Source organism: Melopsittacus undulatus, chromosome 2 (genome assembly GCF_012275295.1).
Source record: "Melopsittacus undulatus isolate bMelUnd1 chromosome 2, bMelUnd1.mat.Z, whole genome shotgun sequence".
NCBI classification, from domain to species: domain Eukaryota; kingdom Metazoa; phylum Chordata; class Aves; order Psittaciformes; family Psittaculidae; genus Melopsittacus; species Melopsittacus undulatus.
This window is the reverse complement of record NC_047528.1, coordinates 90,633,282-90,659,415: the sequence shown is the minus strand read 5'-3', so window position 1 is coordinate 90,659,415 and position 26,134 is coordinate 90,633,282. Positions and strand designations below refer to the sequence as shown.

At 42.6% G+C, this 26,134-nt stretch overlaps 1 protein-coding gene across 1 annotated transcript; it reads left to right on the top strand.

The window, feature by feature from the left end:
• Positions 1 to 8,298: 8,298 nt before the first annotated feature.
• Positions 8,299 to 9,787, top strand: B3GALT5 (beta-1,3-galactosyltransferase 5). Its single transcript, XM_034060038.1, has 2 exons — positions 8,299 to 8,385; positions 8,834 to 9,787. The coding sequence occupies exons 1-2, from the start codon at positions 8,299 to 8,301 to the stop codon at positions 9,785 to 9,787; spliced, it is 1,041 nt and encodes a 346-aa protein (XP_033915929.1).
• Positions 9,788 to 26,134: the final 16,347 nt, after the last annotated feature.

Here is a 26,134-nt window from a genome sequence, read left to right as displayed (position 1 = left end):
GGTGTGGACACTGTTTCAAAGACCAGGATCAAAGTCCGCACCTCCCTATCCAGGGAAGTGACTTCCCTGAGCTGAGCAGCATGTGGCCTCATAGCACATGGGGTTCGGCTGAGGAATCCTGACAGCAATGCCCATCCTCTGGTAAAATGGGTGATGGGGTGCACATCATGCTAATTGGCATGAGGGGTGGACTGGTTTGATAGTAAGAAGGTAGTGATAAGTAATCTTGTTTACCAGAGAATTTGGTTTGTGTTTTAATGTGGGGAAATACTTTGGCAGTCTGTAAGCCGGGACATGTTCAGTGATAAAGAAGAGGATTGATTACGACAAATACAGGGTTTTCCTCTCTGTCCTGTGCTTTTGCTGAGATCTTGGATAAAACTCTTAAATAGAAGATCCACGAGGTGCAGGTAAGTAATTAAAAAAGCAGCTGTTGGGCCTGATCCTCCAATACTGTGTATAACCAGCACTTTTAAAGCCAAGCAGTTATTTATGAAGGATTTTCCAGCATGAGGCCCCCACAGTGGGATTTCTGGTCCCCTTTTTTTATCCTTAGCCCTGCTAATCAAGACAGGTGTTGGACACTGTCTCCCCAGTTAGCACTGGCGCAGGGCTGGGTGGTGAGTGGCTTTCGTTAGACTTCCTCTGCCCTGGGTAGAAACTACATGGTGCCCAGGAACATTATCCTCCAAAACTACCAGACTGCTTCTTGAATAAACATGTACATGCAAAGACTTAGTTCAACTGTTTATTAAAGATTTAAGAGTGACATTGGAATGTTTTTATTGGTGACTTTTCCCGTTCTCAACAATTTTTGTAGAATCTGCATAGCCATCTCTCCTCTGCAGTGCTCTTTTACTTCTTTCTTCATGTATCTTGAGATTGCTTCTAAGGGAGAAGAGCAAGAGCCTCATCCTGTCTGAAACACCATTTTCAGGTTTATTTTTCTTCTTTTTCATTAATCCAATTGAAACATCCAGTGTGTAGCACTGTTTGTAAATGATAGTCATAGAATCATAGAATCACAGGATGGTTTGGGTTGGAAGGGACTTTAAAGGCCAGCCAGTTCCACCCCCCTGCCATGGGCAGGGACAATTAATATGTTTTGGCGGATACAGACACATACATACAACTTCTAAGAATGGTTCTTCCCTAGCTCAGAGAACCGGGCTTTTAGGGTCCTAGCATTGACAGCAAGAGCGTGAAGAAGAATTTTTCTCATTGGTTTATTTGTTTATGAAGATAAGAGGGTGGCTGTGAGCTGAATTTTGTTCCTATACAGCACAATGAACCACATGGGTTTATACAAAGTAAGGTTGCTATGATTCATCTCATTGTGGACAGTTGCTTATTGTTAATGAGATCTGGAGTTTTGAATATAGCAAGTAACATAGTAATTGTAGTCAAATTGCTCATCCACAAGGCAATTTTTGAAAAGATAGACTAAGTCCATTAGCATCAGTGATAAATGGAAAATGGGGGTGTTCTAGGAATAGAGGGAGCATTAGAAGATGTGAGTCTATTGGCACTGATGAGAAACCTGGAAAGGGACGGTTGTGCACAGTGGGTGAAGGGAAGACAAAGACAGAAGAAGACTTTTAGGCTGAATAACTGGAAAATGTGACTACCAAGACAATAAAAGGTCCTTTTTGGTAGGAGAAGGAAGGAGTGTCCCAGAGGCAGATGCCTCTTTGCTGGTTGTCTGCTACCTGTGATTGGAAACCTATGGAAATGGGTTAAGTCAAAACTGTCCGAATATGCTCCTAGAAAGGACAAAAAATATGTGCACTGGGGGCTGTCCTGTGTCCTGTTCAGTTTGTCTATGTTGATAGTTGGAGCTTCACAACAAAGTGCCTGACAGCCCATATTGCACCCTCACTGCAACAACTGTCTCCTTCCTGGAAAAGGGGTCTGGCCTAACTAAATATCCAAGCTGACATTGTGGTGGGCTTTTTAGGGCCAAGATTCATCCAGAGAATTTCGCAGGCAACTTGGGAAAGCAAACTGGTATTTTAAGGTAGAAGTAAGTTTTCTTGGCTTGGCTAAGTCCCTGGAAGTACATTTCTTTCTGACTCTTCTGGTGCAGTACTTCTGTGACATTATGGGAGCAGCTCCACCTCCTGCCGAACCTTCTGCTGGTTTTGAGAGCAAAACTGCACTGTGGTCTAAGGTTGCTGTTTGGCTTTTCCAAGTGAATGTCATGAACAAGGTCATGGTTGGGTAGATAAAAAAAAAAATAAAAAAAGGAGAAAAAAAAAAGAAAAAATAGAGAATATTTTGCTGTAAATAAAGTGCCTAGCAACTCAGTGTTTAAATGATAGAAACTGGTATGTGTGAAGCAGAGGAACAATGTCTTGCTTTGACTCGCTGATGGACTCATAAGAAGAGACAATTCTGATAGCAGAGACTGATGAGAGGTAGCAGAGGGAAAAAGATTTTCTATGGTCTGACAGTAAGGACAGCAGAAAAATATTTACCCTTGTCCTGTATTCTTTTCCAATTTCCATCTTTCTTGCCTGCTAGTCTTGATGTTTGGTTTGGGCAAGACATTGTTAATACACATTGCCATACAAAGTGAAAAGTGGCATTATAAAGTGCCAGGAAGGGACATTTAACCTCATCACCCCAATGGCTGTTCACGTGCAGTTCTTTCAGCTGGACGCAGCACCATGGGTTCAGGAGGCTGTGTAGGACTCTGCCATGGAGCATACAAGGCAGAGTGAGCCAGGCAGTGCTCCCAAGGACAAGGCAGGGTAAGGCTGTCCCTGTGTAACCTTTCATTTTGAGTAGTTCACCGTCACTGGTTTTGGTAGTCCTGCATGCGACTTAGTTCCATACTAGTTCCATGACTGCTGTTCCTGACAAGGTCTGGTAAGTGCTGGGCATTGTCCCACTCCGGGAGTGGGGGAACAGCAGAAAGCTTCTGGGCTCCAAGCTGGCCCCTGCTCATCTGAAATGCTTGCATTTAGGAAAAAATAATTGGTTCCTGCTGTACTTGACATTTTCCTGTTATCTATGCATGTTTAATCTCTCTTCGTGTCCTGCTGAGCTTCTGAGAAAGCAATCTAGAGGCTTTATTCTGAGGAAATCAAAACTTAGCAGGTATTACTAGTACTTATACTAGGGAGTATGTTACTTCTATTATTGGACAAGGAAAATGGGAATATCGCTGCCAACTTTAACTGTGCAGTATCTGATGTTGTAACTCCCGTTTACACACTTAAATGGTGCCTTTGTTTTTGGGTCTGCCGTGTGGTGGCTGCTTTGTGTCTGTTTACAGAGCAGGATGGTCAAAAGCACTTCGGTCACTTGTGGTTCAGGTTGTTCCCTGGCTAATGTGTGCAACCTCAATGCAAAGCCATCACCGATTGCCCACTGAACTCAGTGGCATGACTGTAGCTTTGCCCCAGAAAAATTAAGAAAACTTTATTTCTTTAAATTGATATCTTGAATCTGTTTCTCAGGGGGACTCTAGACCTACTTACCTCTCCCCGCCCCAGGCCAGATTGCTTTTCATGATCTATATGGCATACAGTCTTGATCTCTTGGTGCCTTTTAGATAATTATACTCATTAACAGGCTTAAAGGAGGTGTCAGATTAATTTTGATGGAATAAATAAGCTTCATTACAGGAGGTACCATGGCCCTGTAATTGTGCGACAAGAAGGAGTTACACAAGGGTCAGTGGTGTGAGCAGAGAGACCCTGGGGCCAAATCTGCTTACTGTGGCAGGATGCAGAGGGAAGTTCATGCCTGTGATGGAAATAGGAATTTGCAAAGTAGAGGGCTGCAGTGTGACTGATTTGAATCACAGACCTCAACTCTCTTCTTGTTCTCTTCATGTGTTCATTTCAGGCATATGAAAGAGGAGCATTGGGTGCTGGCACCTGTAGCCCACATTGCTTGGGTCGCAGGATTTCATGCAAGCCCCGTTTGGATCTGCAGAGAGCCATGAAACACTGTGCCAGCCAGTTTAAACAAACTGCTCTCTGGGACACAAAGAAGGTAACATTTTGGCAATGCCCTAGCTGAAATATTTCCCAGTTGGAATAACAGGAGATGGAAAAAGTTTTGAGATAATTACAAACTGTAGTTTCTGACCCAGGTCAGAGAGAAAAATCAAGTATAACATCATGTAAAAGGATTCTCTATAAACCCAGAAAGCTTTATTTTGATGCAAATCCCCTGAATGCTGCTCAAAATGACCTCTAGAAAAGAGTTTGGTTGCTAGTTAAGTCTCCATTTCTTTCTGGACCACTTCCTGTAGACTTTTTGTTCCCTTAATATTGATGTCTCCAGGACTGTTCCATGGAGATATGTGCATGCAGTCTGGAAATCTTGAATCACAGACTGTATTGTTTGTCAGCTGAAGGCAAATGAGGAAAGATATAGTGACAAATAATTTAGAAACCACAGAAACCACAGGTCTTTTCACACCTAACCTATGCCTGTATCTCTGTTGTAGAGAAAGCTACTTTAGGCTGGATGGTGATGGTTTTGCTAAATGCAGTCCCAGCCATGTTTCCCTGTTGAAACTTAGAAGATGCCACAGTTTTCCGTACTTTCTTCACATATAGCAGTTCTCCCAAGCAGTGGGGAAGATGGATTATTTGCTTCACCCAGGAATCTGAACCTGCTGTTTGCAGGTCGGATGAGGGATAGGAAAGGTGCTCAGCATCCCAAGGTAAGGAGCCAATAATTTAATTCCCTGATACGGCAACTAAATTAGTTGCTGTATCAAACCTGCCCATGTTAATGTAAAATAACTTTTACGGTTTCCCCTATTCACCTGAAATCAAGAATTAAATTGATGATTTTAAAAGAAAAATGAACTAAGTGAGAGGAAGCTGGTTGTCTCTCTGTCACCTTTTTCTTTGTGTTCTTTCAGTAGATGCCAGCCCTGTAATATATTGCTAAGGTTGGGTCCCTAGGACACCAAGGCTGTACCTGTGCAACAGACCTGCACCAGTCACACCCCAGGCTCCTGCTGGACACAGGAACATCTGGGGCAGCTCTTCACTTCTTGAGCTCGAAGGGGGAGACATTAAAGGCAGGACCATTAGGAGAGACACCTGTGTTCACCCATGCATTTTCTGGGTTTGCCTGGAGAGTGGAGCTTGGGGAACTGGTGCTCTTCATCAGAAACTGCAGTGATAGGACAAGGGGTAATGAGTTCAAACTTCAACACAGGAAGTTCAGGTCAGATATAAAGAAGCAGTTCTTTATTCTGAGGGTGATGAGGCACTGGAATGGGTTGCCCAAGGAAGTTGTGAATGCTCCATCCCTGGCAGTGTTCAACGGTTGGACAGGGCTTTGGGTGGCATTGTTTAGTGGGAGGTGTCCCTGCCCATGGCACAAGGGTTGGAACTTAATGATCTTCAAGGTCCTTTGAGGAAAACTATTCCAAGAGTGAAACAGGGAAGAAACAGTACTGCGACAGCAGATGAGGCTCAGTCCTGTATGGACAGGGAGTATGAGATTTCTCCACTGCATGTGGTGTGGGGCTTGCATGGCTCTGCAGGGCTGGGGGTCATGGCGAGGTCCTATAGCTGGGAGAGTCCCAAGTGAGATACAGCAGCTGCTGTTTTAATTCAGGCATGTTTTAATTACTGTTTTACTTACCTGAATGGCTCCCTCCTACATGTGGCTGCAGAGGCAAAGGGAGCTAAGACACCAAACTGGGGAGGCCCAAGCTGCTATGGTGCAATCTGAGTTCTCACAAGCCCTCTCTCCCAATCACCTCTGCAAATACCTCTGTGGGTAATTGCAAATGTTTCATCTAAGAAAAAAAGGACACCATCCCTACCAATTCCAAACAAGCCCAAATTTGCTTCTGGTGATTAAACTGATGGCATAAGCTAGCATTTTCCAGCTTTCACATGGCCAGAACCATATGAGACTCCACTCTGGAAAGTTAGCATTTCTTACCAAGGCCACTGCCTACCCATCGATGGTAGGCAGGGACCTGCTGTGAAATGATGCATGTACATATGTGTGATTTGCAAAATCTAGAAAATGTGTTTAACAATTTACATAAATTTACAAAGATTTGCATTGTGTTTGTGTGATTATATACCTATATAAGGTTTGATGCTGCGTACATGGACTGAAAAAGGAAGACAGTCTGGCTCTGTATAGGCAGTATGGTAAATACATGCCTGAACATACACTGGAAGGCTGCTCTTCCACTTGTCCAGAACAGGGACCTTTTAATTTTTTCTTAGATCTGTTACTAGTGCCCAAACCTGGAAACAGGTAAGAAGTAAATATGGCCAAGTCTCATTAGTATGATTCTACTCAAATCTGGTAAAATCAGGATGTTATGGTTCTTGCTCTTAAGTATTTCTGAAAAAGTTTTAATGGGTTTTAACAGAAAATTGTTCTCATTTACTTTCTTAGTTCAGTATTTGAAGGACTTTTGCTTGTACACGTGTCCTGGTTTAACCCCAGCTGGCAGCTAAGCCTCACACAGCCTCTCACTCACCCCCCACTGAGAGAAGAGAATCTGCAGAGTAGAAGTGAGAACACTCGTGGGTTGAGATAAAGACAGCTTAATAGGTAAAGCAAAAAACACACATGCAGGAAAGCAAAACAAGGAATTCATTCACCACATCCTATGGCCAGGCACGTGTTCAGCCATTTGCAGAAAAGCAAGGTTCCATTACACATAACAGTTACTTGGGATTGCAAACTCTTAACGTCCCTCCATTCCTTCTTCTTCCTCCTGCTTCACAGGCTGAGCATGACACCATGTGACATGGGATATCCCTCCTTGGTTCACTTGGGGTCAGCTGTCCCAACTGTATCTCCTCCCAACTCCTTGTGCACCCTCAGCCCTTGCTGGTGGGGTGAAGAAGAAAAGGTCTTTGCTCTGTGTAAGCAACTGTTCAGCAATAGCTACAACATCCCTGAATTATCACTGCTGTTTCCAGCACAAACACAAAACACATCCTGGCACCAGCTACTATGAAAAGCATTAACTCTACCCCATGCAAAACCAGCACCCCATGATACTGGAATTCATGTGACAGAGAAAAGTCAGACCCTCAAACAGTCTTGTGAGAGCTGGCGACAGGAGTGAACCTCTTCTGCAGCTCTGTTGTCAGCTCCAGGACATCATCTGTTCCTGAAAACACTATTTTCAGGGTATTCATGCGCTTCCTCCCAGGCCACTGAAGATGAACAGATGCACAGCAGATTTTGTATAATCCTTTTTTATGTGCGTGTGTATATATATGTATGCATATGTATATTATCACACAACTTTACTTATGTATTTAATTAAAGAAATTTCAAAGTTAACCACAAGACTACTGTGAGGTATACATTCAATAAAAAATAGATTTGAGGAACACTGTATTTAAAGATAAGGTTAATTTAAAGAAGAAATGTGAACTTTAGCAATGTTTTCAAAATTCATTAATCACTGCAAAAATGCATTTAATTGGGAGGAATTTTCGTAAGTCAGGACTCCAGTTCTGTTTGTTTCATGCATTTGAGAACACCAGCTAAAGTTAATGGGACTATTCTTATGGGTAAAATGAGCTGATTTTGGTTCCAGGAACCTGCAATGCAGGTTAAGCCTGCAACTCAAAAACTTTTCATTGCTTGGAAAGGGGAATTCGAGCAAAAAGAAGGCTCTAACATGGTTTCAGGGAGTCTAGGCAGAACATTACTGGTCAGAAGGCACAGATTTTCCATGAAATCTATAGATCTGGGGAGAGTAAAGTTGGTTTCCTCTATTTTTAGATAGGAAGTCAGATCCAGTTCTTCATAAAGAAGGGGAGAAGCAGGAATGAATGCTTTTTTCCCTGGTAAAATTCCACCACCGTAGTGCTCTAAAATAGTAGTTGGTGGGTCTGCGGGTTAATGGAATGGGTAACTGAAGCATTATATTTTTCTTGCCATGTTAATATATGGAGATGCATATGTTTTTTTGTCTCTTTTTGAATTTGCTTTGATAATTTTTCTCTCTCTCAACATTTATTTGTAACCAGATACACAGCACTTTAATCTGTTACAAGGATGAATGAATGCACATCATTGTTACTGTTTGAATCCCAGTCATGCAGAAAGGAGAGGTGAGTATGGACAACCCCTTCTCAGCTCAGCACTACCACGTGTGTCACCTAAACTCTGCAAAAGGTGAAACATCCAAATAATCTGATCCACTGCTGTGTTTTTTTTCTGAGCAGCTGACCTAACTTCCAGTATGTGACTCATGGCTCCTCCAGCAAAAAGATCAGGAGCAGTTTCTGGGTCAGTGCAAGAGCCCCAGAGGATGTGAAGAAGACAAAGATGGGAGGAACCTGGCTGGGTCTGCCAGTTGGACAGCACTTGCTTGCTCTGGGACACAAGCACTTTTCAAACACATGGAGAAACATGGTATTTAAAAAACCTCCAATTATTGCTGTTATTCTCTCCAGCCTGGCATGGGCATGTATCTGCTGCTTCTCTGCCCTCTGGCTTGTGAGAGCCCTGGTGGATCTAAGTCATGGTTTGTAAGATGCTGAAAATGGAGAGGAGGTGTGAAGTGTCAGCCAGGCTAATCCGGTGTCAGTGGCCATGGTTTTGTGGATTTCTGAGGATATGCTGGTGTGGGGAGCAGATTCAAGCAAGCAAGAGTGTGAATTTGATCTCTGGCAGAACATCTTGTGGGAATGATACTAAGAGAAATGCATGTGGGTGAATGCCCTGAGATAGGTAAGATTTAAATTAGATATGACCTGGCTTCGAATCCTTATGCAGATAGTTTGGTAGGCAGCACTGAAAAGAACTAGGTATTACTTTTTCTTTCTTTCTTTTTTTATGTCCTTTTTCTTGTTTCTTTCAGATGTATTTCAGGAAATTCAGGCTGATTGTTTGCCTTATAGGGCTCAGCTGTGCTGGCCTCTGGGTTTTTTACGATTTGACTGAATTGTGTCTATTCTGTGAAAACAGCCAAGATTACATATTCCCCATAGAGACTTTCAGGAGAATCGAAGGAAATTTTTTGCAGCTCCCGGATGTAGATTGCCAGAAGAACCCACCTTTCCTCGTCCTGCTTGTGACATCCTCATACCACCACATTGACGCCAGGATGGCCATCCGGCAAACCTGGGGGAAGGAGAGAACAGTCTCTGGCAAGCGCCTGGTGACATATTTCCTCCTGGGAAGCGCTGTGAATCTGAGGCAGCAGGCTGATATCACTGCTGAAAGCAAAAAGTACAAAGACATTATTCAAAAGAATTTTACAGACACATATTACAATTTGACTTTGAAGACTATGATGGGAATTGAATGGATTCACAGATTTTGTAACCAGTCCAGCTTTGTGATGAAAACCGACACAGATGTGTTTGTCAATGTTTTTTACCTCACTGAGCTTCTTCTAAGGAAAAAGAGGACCACTAGATTCTTCACAGGCTTTTTAAAACTGCATGAGTTCCCCATACGAAGAAGAAGGAGTAAGTGGTATGTGAGTAAAGAGGAGTATCCGAGAAAGACCTACCCGCCGTTTTGTTCCGGGACTGGCTATGTTTTATCCACTGATGTTGCTAGTCAGATCTATAATGTTTCAGAGAGCATTTCGTTCATTAAACTGGAGGATGTATTCATAGGACTGTGCCTTGCCAAACTAAAAATTCACCTGGAGGAGCTTCATTCAGAGCAGACATTTTTCCCTGAGAGGATTACGTTCTCTGTTTCTCGCTTTAAGAAAATTGTGATGTGCCATGAAGTAGAACCATCTGAGCAGCTGAGCTACTGGAATCACTTAGTGACAGAAACCTATGGATGGGTGCTCTAGCACCTTCCCTGCTCAAACTAAGAAACTGAAATGCTCCGCTTTTATAGGGCTGCTCTTGAGTCCAGCAAAACTCCCAATTAACTCTAGATCCATCATGTTACAGACTTTTTAAACGGTTATTTTAATCTCCGTTTCTGCCCAACAACATGGAAAACCTCTCATCTCCCATTCACACCCACCTCTTTGCATCCCTTCTCTACAGAATTTACAATTACTGTTATTTTCTGAAAGATGCGGGCCTGCAAACCTGCCCTCCAAATGTCATTGCTACAGGGCTGGGGACAATTCTGCAGCACCAAACTAAAAGTCGAAGTACTTCTGTTCAGAGAAGAAAATCTGCATCCTCTTCCTGTCCCACTTGATAGATTCCTGCATTTACACCTAGCTGTGCAGGCATTTAAGAAAAGATGTTTATAGCTGTCAGGATGTTCCCCTCCCGGCATAAGGAACTGCAGCCCTGCCTTTGCAGCCAGCTCTGAGTGGGCAGGACTGCGGAGTGGCACAGATCTCTTCTTCACACTACACTTTTTTTTTGCAGAAATGGAACAATTTGCCATACAGGCCAACCTTAGGTACTGCAGGTGACCCAGTGAATGTGTAAGGCAACTGCATCTGTTTCCCTATACATACCTCCTGCTGAAAATTATATGCTATAGAGCTGGATCCATGCTCAGTGGAGGGTGTCCTGGTCTTTCTATTAAAATAGACACTGGAGATATCTTTTACATTTGTGTCTCACTCTGACTGCTTGAAAGCTACTCTAAATGGTTTGCCAAGGCTAAACTGGAGTCGCTCACAGTGAGCTAAGCAGTTCATCTGATTTACACATTTTTCCCCATGAGGAACTGAATGCATAAGGGAGAAGATAGGTGAATTTTTCTCTTTTAAACAAGACCTAATGGAAAAATGTGCCTGAGTAGTCATTCAGGCTGGGAGCCTTATTGCCTATTGCATTACCAAGCAAAGACTCATGAAATCACTAGGATGTTTGGAGATTTCAGAGGTAAGGAATTGAGTCTTTACAGTAGATTCTGTGAAAAATACATTTGAGCTATGGGGAGGGAAAAGGAGTTCATCAAATCACGCCTGGTGCAATACTCCTGTGTGATTTGCTTTCATGCAAAGAAAAAGTCAGTTTTACCAGCAAAGAGTCATCGAATATCTACACTATGTGTGAAATGTTTTTTTCCAGAGAGCAGTAAATGTGGGGCTGCTCCCTAGGAAAAGGTGAGCTGGGAGCTGAGGGGATCTCACAGCCGACAGGGCTCAGTCCCACACACCCATGTGAGATAGCAGGGCAGACCCACAGATAGTGGCCAGGTCCAACCAAGTGTCCTGATCTTAAGGCAGTGTCATGATGATGAAGTAGGTCTGAGGTCAAGCTTGTGATGACTGAGTTCTGATCATGAGAGGTGGGGGTCCAGGTCAGGCTCAGTGCAGGGAATCAGGGCCAGATGCTGTCCTGGGATGGCAGAACAGCAGGGCTTTGGGGATGGGGCCATATACTGAATGTGGTAAAAACGTGGAGGAAAGACAAGGAAAGATATTTTATTACTTTGTGGTTCTTTATTTTTATTGTTTCTTTTCTTTTTATCAAGTTTGTGAGGACTGTTGAAGTGTCTCTTTTTACTTGCCTGTGTCTGAAGAGCAGGATAACTATTTTCAGCAGGAATACGCCACATCCTGAAAAGTCTTTAATAATGGTAATAATATATTAATTGCTTTCTTCTGATGTGGAGTAACCTGAGCTCATGCACTTATTTTTTGACAACTGATGATGAAAGAAAGAATATTTATTTGTTTTGTTGAAGAATAATCTGCTTTAAGTTTCCTATTCAGAAAATAGCTGCGTATATGGTGTTTGCAGGGATATGGCTATCCAGGTGCTCAGGTTTACCTTTCCCCAATGCACAGCTTTGCCAGAAGGTGAGCAGCCCAGCTTTGGGTTGAACAGTGTCTCTCCACCTCCCACCCCAACTTTGCATATGTATCTGCCCTTGGCTCAAAACCCTGCTGTAGCATGCCTACTTTTGCTGCTGCCTTTAGTGGGTGCAGTGGGTCAGACTGATACAGCCTAGCAACTGTATTTTAATCACGATTCTTTCCATGTAACCCACAGAAATATCTTTTTGCCATTCATTGCTATTGTACCCAAGGTGCAAGCTAGCTATTGGTTTGATTTATGGGAAAATGTTGAGCATAAAGGAATGCTTCCTGACTTCTCCTAGCTCCCTCTCTCATGGGGTGGAGGGTCTGTGAGATGGGACAGTGTAATGCAGCCTAATGTTCATCCTGGACTCTTCTTGTTCTCAGAGAAATAATCCTGCAGTCTTTTGTAGGTTTCATTTCCACCTCTGTTCCTGCTGCCAGTCTTATCCCAGCTGGCAGGAACAGTCCAACCATGCAGTCCCAAGAAACCTGTATCTCAGCAGAATAGCTATTAATTTACATACAGATGTGTTGACTTGTTCATCTCCTCTGGGTTTTGAGATACAAGAAGCATGGTGGTACCTGGCTTCTGGGTCAGTGCAGCTGCTGGTCTTCTGTCAGGATGACTTGGTGGCCAAAGGGTGAAGTCTCCCATCAGGAGACAGTATATTCGGTTGTTTTCCTGAATGATGGCTGCTAGTGAGTGGCATTAGAATATGTTTTGCCTGAGCAGTATGTGGTTTTGAATTATCATAAATAAAATCACCCTTCATGGTCAGTTTTGCTATGCTTCTTGATTGTGGCTTTTATTTTAGTTCAGGAGTGTTCCTAATTACTTGAATATCTCTACCAAGTAGGAAGATGGTGATATACTCTGTTAATCACATTTGCTACTGCTATTTTGGGGGCTAAACCTGTAGCTACCATACCATTGGGAATAATGTCCTCAGGCACGTTTTAATAAAACATACCATTCTGGATATTGTTTCCAGGGAGTCTGCTTGCAATTTCAAGTGACCCATGCATGATGCCTCTCTTTATTACTGTGTTTGAAATATTTTGTCCCAGCTGAATATATATTGTTAAGCACCTAATGGCCTGCCTACCTGAAGCATTTGGCTTGTTGCTGCTAGCTCTCTGATGAGGAGCAAATGAGTACAGGTTGAAATGTTACAGATTCAGATAGCCCATTCGTCTCCTTTTTGCAAAGTAGCTTCCCAAGCGAATGCTTGAAGTTTCTGCACAGTGTTTTCCTCAACATATGATTTTCTTTGTGTTTACATAAATTAGAAGATGATTTAATAATTCTCTCAATTCAGTAGGCTTTTTTGAATAAGAATATAGTAAATGAATAATTCAGTCTTTAAAATATAAGGTTATCCTGCTGGAAAAGGTCATTTAAGAAAAGTGGATGGATTGCATGTGAGGCAAATTCATTCATTTAAAGAAAACCGCTGTGCTAGCCATATGTATGAGCTGAATGAAATTAGGTTTTGCAGCTTAGGCCTCAGATCATGGCTTTTAACACAATCAAAACAGTATTAGTGGTCTTTTGCCAAAAAAGAAAAAAAAGAAATCATATTTTTCTATGAAAAACCATTATAAAAAGATCATAAATACAACTAGAACTGTAAACACAATACTGTTGTATATGTATTCTTATTGTTAAAATTTTAACTAACTAAAGAATTTCAGCGATTTGGGGGCAATTCATGTGTAAAAGTGGTGCATGATCACAACATTTTTATGTTTTCTGGGTCAGATGATCATTAAACCAGTTTTTGTGAATAGACTTGAAAAGTTACTCTGAAAAGTGACTCCCTTGCTTCTCATTTAGTAGGAAAGAGTGTAAAAAGCAGAAGAGCTCATAGTGTCTTAGAGTCGATTAGAGTTGTGCATTTCAGCATGCTCATTTGTTTTCAACATGAGATCAGTTTTGAGTACAGAAAAATGAATATATTTTCCACAACTCTTTAACTCCTCAATGTATTCTTTTTTTAGGTTAGGATTATAAAAAATGTCCCTGAAGGATCTGGTTACACATCTTATTTGATTTAATAGTACTGAGAAGGTGTAACTCTTCTTGCTACTTTTGGGAATACAGAGTACATTTTTACAATGAAACATTTGCCTTACATAAAAGCTGAACGGAACAAAAGGGCTAACTGTTACAGATCTGACAGGAATGCTGCTCTTCTTGGATTTGTGCAGTTACTACATAATGTTAATATAAAATGCATGACAGTATTTGCATTATTTGCATAGAACATGAGACTGTTGAGATAACTATTCAGTGCATGATATTTTACTAAAGTATTTTGTTACCATAGTTTTGTATGTTCACTTCTTGTTGGTTGAGAAGGCATTAAAATCTTGGCATGTAGACACATTAGGAGGCTTGCTATTTTTCCAGTTCAAATTAATAGAATTATAGAATCATAAGATCATTGAGTACAAGCATTAACCCAGCATTGCCAAGTCCACCACTAAAGCATGTCCCTAAGTGCCATATTCTTTAAATACCTCCAGAGATAGTGACTCTACCACTAACCTGGGCAGCCTGTTCCAATGTTTGACAATGCTTTCAATTAATATTTTTGTTCCTAATATCCAATCTAGACCTCCCCTTACACAACTTGAGGCCATTTCCTCTCATCCTATTACTTGTTACTTGGAAGAAGAGACTGACCCGCACCTCATTAAAACTTCCTTTCAGGTAGTTGTAGAAAATGATAAGGTCCCTTCTGGGCCTCCTTTTCTCCAGACTAAATAAGCCCAGTTCCCTCAGGGACTCCTCAGAATATCTGTGCTCTAGACCCTTCACCAGCTTCATTGTACTTCTTTGGACATGCTCCACCACCTCCACATCTTTCTTGGAGTGAGGGTTCCAGAACTGAACACAGTAGTCAGGGTGTGACCTCACCATTTCCTTGCCCCTGCTGATCACACTGTTTCTGATATAAGCCAGAATGCTATTGGCATTCTTGGCCACCTGGGCATGCTGCTGACTCATATTCAGCCAGCTGTCAACCAACACTCCCAGGTCCTTTTCCGCCAGGCATCTTTCCAGCCACTCTTCCTGTATTGTTACATGGAGCTGTTGTGACCCAAGAGCAGGACCCAGAAATAAGCCTTGTTGAATCTGAATCTCTTAGATTTTCTTCTCTTCTCTAAAATGCCTTAGTTTGTACATCCGAAAATAACTAGTTGGTTTCTCTTCCCAAGGCAAATACATAATTCCCATAAAAAAGAAAGAGATCAAGAATGGGATTGTTTTCCCAAGTATTAAGCATGCAATCCTGCCACATTTGCCACTCTCGCCATTAATGATCTACACATGGTACCCTCGAGTCAAAGGCACCTTAAAACAAAACCTTATAAACAAGCTGTGTTTTGAATTCAGAACATTTTTTTTCCAAATGACAAGAGTGTCAAGTGAAAGATTGCTAAAACCATAGCAAGAGAATTCATAGAAGACTACTTTAACCACAGCTGATACCTTTCAGAACATCAAGCTGCAACCTGAAATGGTTTTGCCTGTGTCACCACAGGCAGCACCATTTGACTGTGGTTAAATGACCTTGGGACCTGGAAGCACAGAGCTGTTCCCCTGCCACTTAAAAGGGAAATGTCAAATAACTGAAGGCCATCAGATTGTCTGCCAAATGCAAGCAGTTATGTATAAAAAACTGTAACTAGGAAAGGTCCTCCTTACTACATTTATCTTTGTTTTACTGTTTTCCCTCTCTTATCTTTCTGATGTATTGTTTGATTGCGGCTGGATTTAAATTCATTAGCTTATTCCTGAAAAAACAGACTTGAATTTGCACATGTTCTGAGCAGACAGAGATTTTTTTTTCAAAGCCTAGTAACACAGTGGTGTAAGGCTATCCTTCCAAAAAGTTTGCTCAAGTTTGTTTTCACTGAAAAACATAATCAGACAATTTCAGCTGAGCAATAACCTTGTCCTTGCCTTACATTTCACAACTTCAAAAAAACATAACTGGGGGCAGGGGGGGGGGGGGAATAAAAATTAATGGAATCATAGAATAGTTTGGGTTGGAAGAGACCTTATGATCACCTAATTCCAACTCCCCCTGCCACGGGCAGGGACACCTCACACTAGAAAACTCAAAGCCCTATCCAGCCTGGCTTTGAGCACTGCCAGGGATGGAGCATTCACAACTTCTCTGGGCAACCTCTTCCAGTGCCTCACCACCCTCACAGTAAAGAACTCCCTCCTTATAACTAACCTAATCTCTCCTGTTTAAGTTTGAAATCTAAGTTCCTTCTCAGAATCTCTCCCACTGAACCATGTATACAACATCCCCTGCATCCAGCTACTGACCTAACCTGACCTCATTTTATTTATGCATTTGAGTGCAGAGATAGAGGCCTGTGTAATCCTGTGTTTCCTGGTCTTCTATTTCCAAAAGCACTTAGAAATCACAGCTGCCCTTACACTTACAAACTGTCCGTATACAGCTGTGGGTGCAGAATGTAATAAATTAGTTATGTGGTGTGATTTACACCTCCATCTTGTAGATCTTCCAGGCAACTCTACTCCCTTCATGTTTAATTTAATTATTATTGCTGGAACAGCAGTTGTAAGTAAATGTTTGACTCCAGTACATAAGGGGACCTGCAGCTTTTACATGTGCTTCTGCTACTAAAGGTTCAATGAGGGAATTAAAAAGACAAGTGTGTTGAGCTGCAACGCAGGAGTGAGAGTGAGCCATGGTGCATGCTTGCTCCTGCCAGGGGTGAGGAGGCAGCAGGGAGTAGCAGCACTTGTTGCTGGTGGGGAGATCTCAGTGCTGAGGGTGAGGGTGTGTGATGCACCTCAGTACTCCCCCACTGCTGCAGGCCATTTTAGTGATCCCTTCCCCTTATTCAGAGGCCAAACCCTGCATGCCTTGCAGGTGTAACTCAAGTGGCAGGGGGTTTGCTGCTATAACCAAGTGCTAATGTCTTCTCCAGTTTTGCTGAGGAAAGTGCTGCATAGAACAAGGAGAGAAGAGCAGACTGGAAACTTTACCCTATAGGCATATTGGTCTTTACTATATCCTGAGGTCTTTCAAGAGCTCTCTAAGCTTTTAGGGAATCTCATTTTCAATACAAGTGTTGCAAAGGAAATAAATAACCAGATGTAAAATTCACTGCTCCTCTATAAGAGGAAGCCAAAATACAGCACTGATCAAGAGCACTTCCATTACTTTGTGACATAAACAGAAATTGAATATCTGATATCATCTCTGCCAGGGACTTGTGTTCTCTTACTGCAAAAGGGCAGCTTTCAGTCACAGACTCCATATCACAGATATAGTGCATAGGAGACATTTATTTCTAAGAAAAAATCCTGCCATTTCTATTTAGTGATCTTAACTGAATGCCCAAAGGGAGCAGCAAGATGTCAATCATAGGATGCATTTCATGAAAATGCAAAAAAGACACAGGTCTTCCAACATAATTCTTCCTTTTATGGTGATAATGTGCTCCCTCACTCTTGCAGTGTCACTTTGGATCATGCCTGTAGGTCACCTAGGGAATATTCATTAATATTCTGTTTTTAGAGGTGTGAGTATTAATGTTTCTCTTAACTGGCAACCTTGCAAAATCATCAGGAAAGAAAGAAAAGGGATATAATTCCGTAGTCTCATGGTAGTTTTCCTGGCTTTATCAGGGAAGTGCTGTGGGATTTAGAGCCTTGGGTATAGTGTTTGTGTGTGCTTATCACCGACAAGGCTTGTGCCCTGTTCATCTGACATGTGACTTCCCATGCACTGGCTGATAGGTGTTGAGCACATGAGTTTTGAAGGAGCTATGATAAATTTGCCCTTTGCCTGAACTCCTTGAAGAATCTGGCTCTGCATATAAAGCTCAGGAGGGAGTCTAAAATCTTGACCTTAAGCAGTAATAAAAACTGTAATAGTGATTATAATGAGTGTAGAGAATGATGTTTACACTTTCTTGGCACACTATCATATATTGAAAAGTTCCTTAGAATAAACTGAATGATAACCAGAGCAATTAAGCTTTTTGGACTAGAGACAAAATCATTTCTAAAGCTAAAGTAAATGTTGCCAGGGGAACTCATGTATTAGAGAGCACTAAAAATTTCCTTCTCAGATTAACACTCCTCCTAACAGCACCAAAGCTGCATTTCTTTCATTCTATGATAAACTTCTTACTTAGCCTGGACTCCATGATGAATGTCTTCATCTCTGTTCCCTGAGTTACGGCATTTTCATTTCACCAGCTACAGCTCATCACCAATTTCAGTGCTGGAGAGGAGGAACACACCTTGCAAACAGAAAATGTGGAATGCAGTTCAGAAGGAGTGCTGGCAGGAAAATACTTGAAAACTACATTTCAGTTGTGCAGATTTATTAAGGCCAAATAAAAACTGCAGGGGTATTAATGTACATAAAGTATTTAATCCTGTGGCCTCCTGTGTATGAAAGTTTGGAAGAAGATTATATCCAAAGCTTTCGTCATAAAAGTACCAGAGCATTTTTTTTTTCAAAGTATTATTATGGTTTTATAATGATTAGCAGGAAAAAAACTAAATAAAATATCAGATTAATTATATTGGTGTTATGAGTTTTTTGAGGATTTACCCAGGCCTAGATCCATGGTAGCATCACTCCACGAATCTGTAGGTCAAAAAAAAGATCTGCCTTCGTAAGAAAGAGGTAAACCAGGATTTCTCAGATCAAGGGGAAGCACCTTCTGTTAGTGGAATTGGTCCCAGCTGACTTTTACAGCCTAAACTAGCACACCCAGTCCAACCCAGTCTTTCAGACTACTGAGTAGCCAAAATGAGGCAGACCCCCCCAGCGGGTGACATATATTGCTTGCCTTAGACTCTGGTATCAGAACAGATGAAGGTAGGGCTTTTATAACTTTTATGACTACAGAAAAAAAATCCTTGATAAATAGCTTAAGATAGATGCCTGAGCTTCAACTGGCTATCAGTAGATGAAGAGGGGGTCCTATGCATAATTACTGGTATTCATAAGTATTGTAGCTCCTCTGGAAGGGCCCCCACAGACCCACTTTGTGTCACATCAACTATTCAATGGGGATGTCACAAGAAGTCAGTCTCTTTCAGATAATCAATATATCTGTCCAGTAATTCTTGTTTGTACAACAATATTTTGCAAACTAAGGTTTCATTGAAAATGGAGACAAATGTTACAATATTGTGCGATAGAGGGATGGGACATTTGAAGTGTCCTAATTTTTCACATAAATATATATCTGCGGTAGATGGCAAGGACCCAGCTTGTACAAGCACCTCAAAGGAGGTGCTTGATGTTGAAAGCAGAAAAGGATTTCCAGAGCTCTCATACCCCACAAAGCAGAAACAATGTGAGGGAAAAGTGTACCTTAACATTCATATAGGTAATGCATAGAGGAAGTGGCATGGCCCCTTTATTTCTGGAGCTTTTCCTCTAAGGTTCTAACCATTAGTGTATCAAAGCTTAAAACTGTGATGAGTCTTCAATATATTAACAGATTAATTAAAAGACTTTTAAAAATGAAAACGTGAGAGGAGTCTGTGTGTCTCAGACTTCTATAGCTAATGCTAGTAACACCTGTTTTGAATGATAAGCATGCATTTCAGAGCACCAGATAATTTGGCAAAGAGGAAAAGATTAAGAGCATAGAAAGAAGGGGAAAAAAAGAGGCAGATTTGGAAAAAGTTATAGCTTAGCATCTCTTCGGTGTCATTGATTATGACAAAGAAACATCCTGTAGTCATCAAGGCAGAGATGGATAATTCAATCACTAGGTCAGCTTGCCTCCTGCCTTAGACTTTTCTAGATATTTCAATTCTCCTTTTCTAGAGAAAAGAACATTCATTTTTTAATTAGGAGAAATTTCAAAAAATCTTTGTAGCGTTTAAGCCCCTTTTCAAGCCAGTTTTCATGAGGAAATGAAGAATTTTATTCCTCTTTCTAACACTGACCTTAAATTGGTTTTAATGTATCTGTAAGTGCCTCTTCCCTGCTATTTTAATACTCCTGTTATCTTACCATATTGCCTTGACCCAGCTAAATAAGCTAATGTACAGCATGGAAGTGTAGGGACTGGTGATTTTCCCTGCTGCATTCTTGCCTATTAGGGTAATTTACAAATGAAAGTGTCTAAATGCTGTTCGTTTTCCATCATTACAATTTGTCCAATTCTCCTGTGAGGGAAAAAAATAGTCTTACAGCCACAATGACAATGACAGAAGGCTTCAAAAAGCAACTCTCAGAAAGTCCATTTCATTTGGAGCTTCTTGCGTGGGTTTGCACAGCAAGCTGTATAGACATATGTTTCAGAGTAATACACCCTAGGACAAAAAATGATGATGGCTGCTCCAGCAGTTTACACAATCTGCATGCCATACACAGGACATTATACGGTGTGCAAAAAAATTTTGGAAAGGTTAAGAAAAAAAGGGGGGAGCAAAAATCCTCCTACTTACAGGCAGAAGGAAAAGGAAGAACTGGAAAGAAATGTCTAGGAAAACTGGAGTGGGAGGTAGAAAACTGCCTGCTATGCAGGCAGATGATTCACAAAATGATTTTCCATTTGCATCAGACTGGCAAACTTAGGACCTGATCTTTTGAACAGTAATGAACACGGGCAGCCTTGTACATGCACGCTGTTCTGAGCGTTTGGGGATTCAAATACTTTACCATGCTGTGTAACATCTTATCCCCCGCACATCTTAAACGATGACAAAGGTTGTATTCATCACGATATCATGGTTCATTAAGAAAGTCAAAGTAAGGAAGGAACTAACAAGGGCAGTAATAAATAATTAATAAAATATTAAATGTGTCTATTGCCTAAGTAGCCCCAGGGAGAACAAAGGACATTCAAATTCAGTCACTGTGCACCAGATTCACCCAGGAGGATTTCAGCTGATGAAACCAAACCAGTGAGCATGTGGGTGCAGGTGACAGATGCTTTCCTGACGAATCCCACTGGGGTCAAATCCAGAACAGGACGTAAACATGGCGGATGCTCTAGGCCATGATGCATCCAGTTCCCACTTGGGCTTCAACCTGTCCTTCTTGTGCTGAGGGGATGGGAATGGGTACCAGCAGAGTGGTGTAGGCATCTTTATGTGCTTACATGTCTAAGGATATGGCTGATCTATAGACCATGACAGACTGCAATGTGATAAAGTGACAGCTGATCACAAGCTGTGGTTAGCTTGTGTTATACAACAGTAGCATGGATGTCCAAAGGGAACTTGATCAGTTTGAGGACCAGGCAAACAGAAACATCATGAAATACAGAATGAGGCAGTACAAAGTTCTGCACATCAGGTGCAAGAACCTCTAGGTACAGGCTGCAGTGGTACCACTGAAGTAACAGGGGGTAGAAATCTTGATAAGGAGACCTGTCTGAAATGAACACCAGGGTGAATACAAGCCAACAATGCCTTCTCATTGCAAATATGGCAAACCACATACTAGGGAATTTTCAGTGATGTGTTATTGGCAAATTCAGAGAGACTATTACTCTCTACTAGACACATCTGGAAATCTGTGTGTGTTTTTGTGCCCCTCAGCTCAAGCACAACATAGAGAAGCCAGAGAAGGTCCATTGGCAGGACATCAAATGGACAACAGTCTAAAGCACAGCACTGGTGAGGAGATGCTGAGGGATCAGGACTTTACTCTTGCAAAGAAAAGGTTAAAGGGTGATTTAATAGCACTTAAATCTATCTGAAGAGCAATTACAAAAATGACCGAGCCAATTTCTTCTCAGTACAGCCAAATGGTGGTTTTGTAAAAGTTTTTAAAGCAGCTATTATCCTTTCCAAAGCATTTTTGTAAAGAGTTATCTTTATTAATTCAAGCTGAAAATCCAGTCGATCCATTTTAACCTTCTGCACTTTTCCTAATTGGGAACCAGAGAGGGAATTTGCCTATTAAATGTCCTTTTCTTCTTTATTTGGACATAGCTATACAGAGTATTTCAAGTATACTGCTATGAAAGTAGGGGTGTTGGTGGAAGAAAGTGTCAGATTTTACACTTAAAAAAAAAAGTATTTATAAGATGAAGGAAGCAAAAAGAAATAACTGGCCAAAAAAATTCTGCAGGTTTCATAGTTTTTTCTTTTTAACAAGTAGGGGTGATATTTTTTTTTCTAATAATGCAAAGTTTTTGAAATTTAATTTTGGAAACTGAAATTTCCTGATGTTTTATTTTCCTTTGCTGAACTGAACCTTTTGAGTCACTGTGGCATTAATTTCTACTTGCTAGAACTGTCAGTGTGCTTAGTATAAAATATAGTTCAGGAAAGCTGTATGTCCTTTCTTTACAATTTAAGCTTCCCAGCAGATAGGATAATCATAAAAATCTCCCAATGTGTCACATCAGTTCAATGCACTGACCAACAACAGCATAATGTGAAGGATGCAGTTCAGCTCTCAGAGGAAGGTGAAGGCTGCAGCCATTGAAGAAACATGTCTCATGAGGCAGCATGGCAGCTTTGGTGAACAAACAGCTGTGAAAGTGGCAGGAAAAGGTGTAATGTAAATGAGCAAACAAAAAGTATTACAGAATTAAATGAAGTATTTTAATGAAATTTTTCTTGACGTAACGTAAAATATTCCTTAAAATATAAACTGAAATGAGGCAAGGAATATGAAAATACAAAATGAAAAAAAAAAGTCATTTGTAGACAGTGTTTTCCATTAAAAGATAGAAAAGCAATTCAGTTTTCCCACCAGCTGCAACTCTATAGAGTTGAATTTCACAATAGCAAGGGCACATTTTCTCAAAGCCCTGAGGGCACCAGGGGCCTGACTGCACTCTGGCATCTCCTTGGGGCTCCTCCATGAGCTCCCTGAGGCTATCAGTCCCTGCCCTAGCAATGACACAGCCTGCTTCATCCCTGCCCCACCCCTGTGCCTTGGCACCAGTTCATGGCCTTGTTGCCAGCCCTGTTCTCGACCCATCTCCTTCACTCCTGACTGCACCCCTGGGTGGCTCCTGACTCTGTCTCAGCCCCTAGCCCTGTTGGGGGCTCTCAGTGGACTCCACCATTCCTGGCTATGGGTGACAGCCCCATTGGTGAGGTCATGGCTGGCACAGGGCCCATCACTGGGCACCTCTGCTCTCTGCCGTATTGCCTGCAGCGCTGTGACAGTGGGTTGAGCTCGGCACCAGGCACCAACACACCCACCTGTGCAGTTATCAACTGGGATAAAATAAACCCCACGCCTCCCATTGTGTCCAGTGTCACGTCCTGGCAAGGTGCGTCACATTCTGCCGAGACATCAAGTGGCAGCGGCCGTCTAGCTTTCAGGGTCGGAACAGCGTGAAGTTTGCTCCTGTGTGCGTGTCACCGGCTGTGCCTGCCTTCCTCCCGCAGGACTGGTTAAATATTAACACAGTGCCAGGCGTATTTGGGCGGGAAGAAGGGGAGAGGCAATCCTTACCTCACGGCACCACGGGGACAATGTCAGGGCAGGTGTGTGCCCTGTGGCCCTGCAGCTGAGAGGTTGCAGAGGCCGGTGCTCCCACTCCATTCTGTGGAGCCTCCGGCAGCTGCACGCCGTCTCAGGGAGGCTTCCTTGTGGCCAGGAGGTGAGGGCTGGCTCCGGTCTCCTCACTTGGAACAGCACCAGCCTCCTCCTGCGTCCGCAGGGAGGAGGGTGAGAGCAGGCCGTCACAGAGGGGAAGCTGTGGGAGACACCCTCTCGTCGCTCAGGGAAGTGATCCAGGTAACCCTGATCCAGGTAAACCCTCTAGAGCTTTTATATGCTTCCCAGCACAAGGGGCTGTCAGATGAGAGATAATTTAACCCTCTCCTCTGCTTCTGCCTCAGCAGGAAAGCCTGCCCTGAGCTGGTAACAGTAGAGTGAGGTGAGATATTTTGTGACCCCCATCTCTTGCTGTGCTCCCCAGCCTTCAGGGCAGGTGTCCCCCACATTGCTTTGTGTCATGCAAAGCATTCGAGCCCCGGTCTGTGCTGGGCTGGATCCAGCTGCTGCTCCTTTAGGGTGATATTATCAATATTATCCCCTTGCCTCTGACATGGATGTGGGAGGGAGTAGGCTAAAAGCTGTGTCTGGCAGTGCTGGCAGTGCGTCACCACAGGCACCTGCGGAGAAGGTGAAAAGCAGCTCAGGCCAAGGTACTTAGTTCATCACTGTCCAAAATATCCTGTTTCATCCCTGGAATGGGTAATATTTCTGGGCCCTTTAAAAGTCCATTTTGAAACAGAGTAAAACAAGGTGTCCTTTCCCATCTCATTTTACTTCACCTCAAGCTGTTTACTGATTTTGGCATGAATTTGGGCATAAGATCCTAGCAAGTTCCCTTCTCCATAGAGGGAGACATATCCTCTTCTCCATAAAACTTCACACACTTCAGCTTGTGTTGGTGCAGCCAGATTCATAAGTGGAGGTATGAAGGCTGCTGCCCTGCCTGATGGGGCTCTTTCCAGGCCTGTAGATGCTGCTTGGGAACACAGGTTCCTAGAAAATTACATGGGCTTGCCTTTTAGGTTTGCTATCTGGTGCTTTAACTGTCTCATTTCATATAACAGATAATACTAACTCTTAAAGAATCTACTGACTGATGTGTGTATGTGCTGAGAGCTATCACAGTGATAGAGCAGGGAGAAATCTCTCTGAGCTGTGTATAGTGACCCTCCTGTCCTGGCTGCCTGCTGGGGACTCCCATGCACATGAAACATGGAAGTGAGAACAAATCAAAATGCACAAGGCAAACCCAAACCAGCCTACAAACTAGCCCCCCTCCCCACACTCAAGTGAAGAAATCAGCCAACAGGATCAGTTTAAAGTGTTAGTAAGTTGACAGGGCTGTACCTTAAGCTTGCAAATAAACTGAAAGCTTGCAAAACGGGAAACCATAGAGGAAAGCTGCCAGCCGAGCCAGTCAGGTGACAGCTGCTGCACTAAACACAGTAAGACCCCTGCTTAAAGCACTGAGCAGCAAACAGAGCCCCTGTATAGCTTGATGCTGCAGCTGAACATGTTTGGACAAACAGCAAAAAATGGGTTTTGTTGGTTGCAGTGAGCAGCAGGCAGGGAAGGTCTGGGAGTGGGGCATTCCTTCCACATGGGCACTCAGTCAGAGGCCCTACCATACACTTGTGTGCCATCCCACCACCACTGCTTTCACAAAAGCCCTGCTGGATAATAATGCAGGGTTTTCACACAAAGCTGTGAAATTAACTTCCTGCTTAAGGGCAGCAAAACAGCTGGGCCAGAGGTTTTGTGCTGTGGTGTGCTTTCAGTTTCAGCAAAAGGGTGCTTAAAAAGGTATACTTGTTACAGGAGACTCAGGATGTCTCTGTGGTGACATTCATATATATACGTTGCACAGCATGGCCACAAAGAACACCTCTGAAATCAAAAATCACTTTCCTGACAAGAAATTTGGACTGGCCATAGAGTCACATCTTCTGGCCTGTGTCCCTTTCATGAAGACAATCTTCAGCTTCCCAGCTGAGAAGTTTGTAAACCAAGCAGCGTGGCCAGACTCTCTCCCACGTATTTTTAGGGAGAGGAGAATAATATCACACAAGTGAATTACAAACACTGAAAAAGCAGAAAATGCAGAAGCAAGGTGATGGTTCCCACCCAGGCTCTGTATCTTATCTCTGACCACAGTGAAAATCTGGTAGTGTTTTGGTTTGGGGTGTAAGAGGCACTCTCACGTTCAGAGAAACAATTATGGAGATCTTTTTTGCACTAGCAGCCCTTCTGAGTACTCAGTCTGGGGAGCTGGGAGGAGATTTGGTGTTTCTCATCCTTGCCCCAAGGCAGGTGGGATGGAGAGACCAGGGTGGCAGGAGCTGTTTCTCCCAGCTGAGTGGCTCTTTGCACGGTGAAGGCATGAAGGGACTGCAACAGCAATGATGGAACCAGGGTCTCCCTGGCAATGTATGAATAGGAATCCTAGTTTTGGAGTAAAGCATACAGAAAAACCCCAAAGAAAGCTTTCTGGGTGTAGAGTTGCATTGGGGTATGTTCTCATATCTTTCCCTGAAGGCTACCTAGCACAGGAAGCATCAGTTTCCCGAGGAGTGGGAATAGCCCACAGAGTTCTGTGCCCCTCTGACCCCAGGAGAGTGGCTGGCGCCCTACACAGTTGCCCTGCATGACAATAAGCGATGGAGCACAGGATTCATTAGTCTGTCAGGATGCCACCGGCAGCACAGATGGTGCACCCACAATGCATGCAAAATTGCGGGCAGCTTAGAGAATTATTTTTGCCAGCTGCTCATGATTAACTTTAATGATGCAGATGGAGCTCCCATGACACAGCCAATCCTGAAGCAGTAGTGTTGTCATAGCCAGGAGGGACTAAGGGCATGAGAGATGCAAGATTTGTAGGGGGAGGTTTCTCTGCTGAAGGAAGCTCCTCTAC